Source organism: Bidens hawaiensis, unplaced genomic scaffold (assembly GCF_021521415.1).
Source record: "Bidens hawaiensis isolate Kalapana, Puna unplaced genomic scaffold, B.hawaiensis_p1.1 tig00071957_1, whole genome shotgun sequence".
Classification (NCBI taxonomy): domain Eukaryota; kingdom Viridiplantae; phylum Streptophyta; class Magnoliopsida; order Asterales; family Asteraceae; genus Bidens; species Bidens hawaiensis.
The window spans coordinates 1-4011 of record NW_027502590.1 but is presented as its reverse complement, the minus strand read 5'-3'; the positions used below and the strand labels follow the sequence as shown (position 1 = coordinate 4011).

The 4011-nt window shown below is 33.4% G+C and overlaps 1 protein-coding gene across 1 annotated transcript; it reads right to left on the bottom strand.

Annotated features, from left to right (window-relative positions):
• Positions 1–239: 239 nt before the first annotated feature.
• LOC143605916 (protein NLP9-like) lies at positions 240–2583 on the bottom strand. Its single transcript, XM_077081864.1, has 4 exons — positions 1911–2583; positions 1117–1604; positions 664–829; positions 240–559 (listed from the first exon to the last, which is right to left on the bottom strand). Exons 1-4 carry the CDS (start codon positions 1969–1971, stop codon positions 240–242), a joined length of 1035 nt encoding a protein of 344 aa, XP_076937979.1. The 5' UTR covers positions 1972–2583.
• Between the last annotated feature and the right edge of the window lie 1428 nt (positions 2584–4011).

The window sequence follows — 4011 nt, the reverse complement described above, 5'->3', positions numbered from 1 at the left end:
GGGATTTAAAATCCCATTCCGTCCAATTCAACTGAATTCCGTGAAACGAATAGGCCCTTATTCTTTAGCTATTAGGCTTGTTTCACAACAACCGTGACTTAAATTTTTTTATTTTTATTTTAAACAAAACTACATAGTTTTGATGGTTTCATTGGTACACCACAACCACGTACACACTCAATTTCCCCTTTAGTATAGGAGTAGTCCATTTTTACATTAAATCACATTGTAACTCTTGTTTAGTAATTTTGATCAATTTGATCTATCAGCTCGTCAATATTATAATTAAGGCAATCCATGTAACCATCAATGAGCGGATCATTCTTATCTTGATAGTCCATTTCATCAAAGTTTGGCATGAAACCAGGATAGGCACGTTCAGACTCGATCCGAGCTTCAGTATCACTAGTTTGAAATGCGATTTCATTGGTCGATTCAGCTACCGCTTGATTGATTTGAGCTTCAGGAACAGAAGAATCTCTGGCAGCTGTATGTCGTATCCATGGCCACTCGGGAATTCCTACGTTCCTTTGAAGATCCCTAAAGGCACCTGTTTTAACTGCACAAGGACATGTGTATGAAAAACTTAACAATTACAATACATGACACAAATGTATGTAATAATCAATCAGCTTATATTATATGTGGATGAATGTAACTTACGTCCAAGTTTTTCTGCAGCATGGGCACTACTCAGTCCAAAATATGAAACAAGACAACAGTACTTGGTAACAGAAAATGACTTTGTTTTGCGGAGCCTTTTTCGGCTGTTGATATTAGTCATTCTTGGGCGATCCAATTGGATTGAAGAAGACTTCAAACCTGCATGCTGCATAACATTTGCTGTTTTGGTGAAGCTGATCATAGTATCTAATAATCTAAACAATATGGTGATGTGATATATATTTTCCACACATTTCAGGTAAATAAAGTGAAGATATTTCAATTTTTGATAAAAACTAACAAAATATTAATAATGATTGTAAGATAGTGGAATGTTATATACTAAGATGTACATAATCAACAATATATGAGCTTAAGTATCTGGTTGTGGAATAGCAAAACCACAGGCATATTTATGAAAATAAGTACTAGCTTATTAAGGACAGGACATACCACAAGGGCACTGTAAACTTCACGAATATCATTGGTATAAGACACATTTGGTGTGTCCATGACAAACTCAAGCACACCAACACATGTATCAGCCTCAATCACAGGCATAGCAAAGGATCCCCATATCTTATTGAATATCGCCTCTTCACACGGCGGACGATGATCCGGAGGGTATCTATGCACATCTTGTGTCTGTTCAGGAGTACAGTTCAGGAACACACCGCCAGGAAGGCCGAATGCTACTTCTTTCTCAGGCTCTTTACACACATAGATTTTGTGGTCTAAACAGGCTTTACGGTATGTCTGGAGTTCTTTGTTGTCTCCAGAAACACCAAAAGGCTGGCTCGTCGTAGTAAGCACATATATGTTTCCAATTTTCTTTGCTGCCCAATATTGAACAAGAACAGATGGGCTGCGACTCTTTAAGTGCGTTACGATCACAGAAGTGATCTTTTTCTTGACTTCCTCAGTTGTGAGAACACAAATATCTGTAATGGTCAAACTATTAATTTGATGATAACAGCACTAAAGTTTTGAGTCAAGAATCTCCCAAACTCATAATATCTTGATACATGTCTTTTTACAACACTCAAAAGTTAATAAGGTCTGAAGGATGGAAATATTTCGTAATTGGACAAATAAAATCCATTATTTCTTGATGAAATTCATTTATACAACACTCAAAAGTGACTATGGCTTCACAGAATATAATAGCATTATAACGCGACTACCATCCCAGATTAAGGTAAGTCTTAGCATCTGCGAAAAAAGTCGAAAAAGATGGAGGTACTCACCGTCAGATCTGAAAGTGTTAGGACAAGCCGAAGAAATTGATCTTGAGGTTAAAGAACTCATATTGAAGAACAAGTGTGTATATCATATTGATAATTTGAGAGAGAGATGCAAGAAATGCAATTGAAAAAAATAAAAATTTATATCAAAGAACAAGACACAAGTCGTTTCCTAGCTAAAAACAATTAATCATAATTTGTGTTAGTGAACGCACAGTTTATGATTGTAGAAGGCCTAAAGGGTTCACCAGCTGAAACCATGAAGGAAGCCATGAATAACCAACTCGATATTCTATTCAAGGAACTGTGCTTTGAACTAGTTATATCCAGTGATGATCAACTATGACACTTTTCTTAATTTGTGACCCGGTTCAAGCATACGTATAGAAATAGGCCAAAATCTGGTCCACAATTTTCATAATTGAGGGTCAAATAAGGGCAAAAGAGATGGACGCAAATTTCAACTTTGCTTGTGAAATCCACTAGCTAGATGGGCAACTCAATTAGCTATTAATATGCATGTTAAAAAACAGTTGATTGATAATAATTATAATTTATAAGTTGTACATTTCATTTTACATTTTTAAAAACAGTTGATTGATAATAGTTATAATTTCACGGGAGTTTATGAAAAAAACAAAAAAAATACACGAGAAAACTTCAACAAATTAACAGCTTTAAACAATTTTTTTCCATACTTTTTATATCTTATTAATCTTTATATAAAAATAAAAAAAAGTATGTATAGTTAGCGAGTTATATGCAAATCGTAAAGTAAATATACGTGTCTCGTAAAATCGTATGAGATACATACAACTTTGTGATCTACATATGTTTTCTTACTTTTTAAATACACATAATCACATATATAAGAGGAAAAGGTTTGAGTTTATTACATGTATTTTCAAATTTGCAAAGAGAGGATTATATATATCAATAAAATACGCATTTCCGAATGAATTTCATTAATTTTCAACTTTTCTTTTCAGAAAACATTCATCATTCTCTTCCAAATAAACACACCGATCGAGAGCTTCCCCTTAGCTCCAACAAAAGAAAAAAAAATTATTGTTATTTTTTTTTATCAAAAACACTAAAAGAAACTAGCTAGTAACATTTTCAAAACCAGAAATGAGAGTTTTCTTATTAAATAACACCTGTTTTTTTGCACAAAAAATCAGCGTAATAGCACCTAAATGAAACGTTTCAGAATACAAAAACCAACTTCTCCGTATATATATTAGCTAGCGTCGATAGTATAGTTCTCGGTTATTTCCACATGAAACACTTATGCAATTATTTATTTTGACCCAGCCCAACCGTATAACTAAACAAATCAAAAGGTTCAGTTAGTATTGCTCATGCCGGCACGACCCATTGGTCTATCCTATTCAATCTAGAATTTTTTTTACAATGTATTACAAAAATTAAATTAAATAATTACTAAATGTTTTATTAAAAAATTAATGACCATTTTCGTCCCTGTGGTTTGCTACTTTCGCCACTTCAGTCCAAAATTTTTAATTTTGTCAATTTAGTCCTCATAGTTTTAAATATTAGCCAATTACGTCACATCCGTCTAACGGCATCCAGTTATGCCGTTAGTTTAAGGGTAATTTTGTCTTTCTTATTTTAATTTTGAGTTAATGGTCATTTTAGTCCCTGTGGTTTGATATCTTTGCCAATTCAGTCCAAAGTTTGAAAATTTGTCAATTTAATGTTTAGTTTTCTTTTTATTTTTTATGTTTTTTGTTTATAACCCTGAAGAGCATAATTCAAGCCCAAAACCATCGAGCAACCTCAAATACTAGTATGCATTTACTTTATTCATGAAGGAAGCCATGAATAACCAACTCAATATTCTATTCAAGGAACTGTGCTTTGAACTAGTTATATCCAGTGATGATCAACTATGACAGTTTTCTTAATTTGTGACCCGGTTCAAGCATACGTATAGAGATAGGCCAAAATCTGGTCCCCATTTTTCATAATTGAGGGTCAAATAAGGGCAAAAGTGATGGACGCAAATTTCAACTTTGCTTGTGAAATCCACTAGCTAGATGGGCAACTCAATTAGCTATTAATATGCATGTTAAAAAACAGT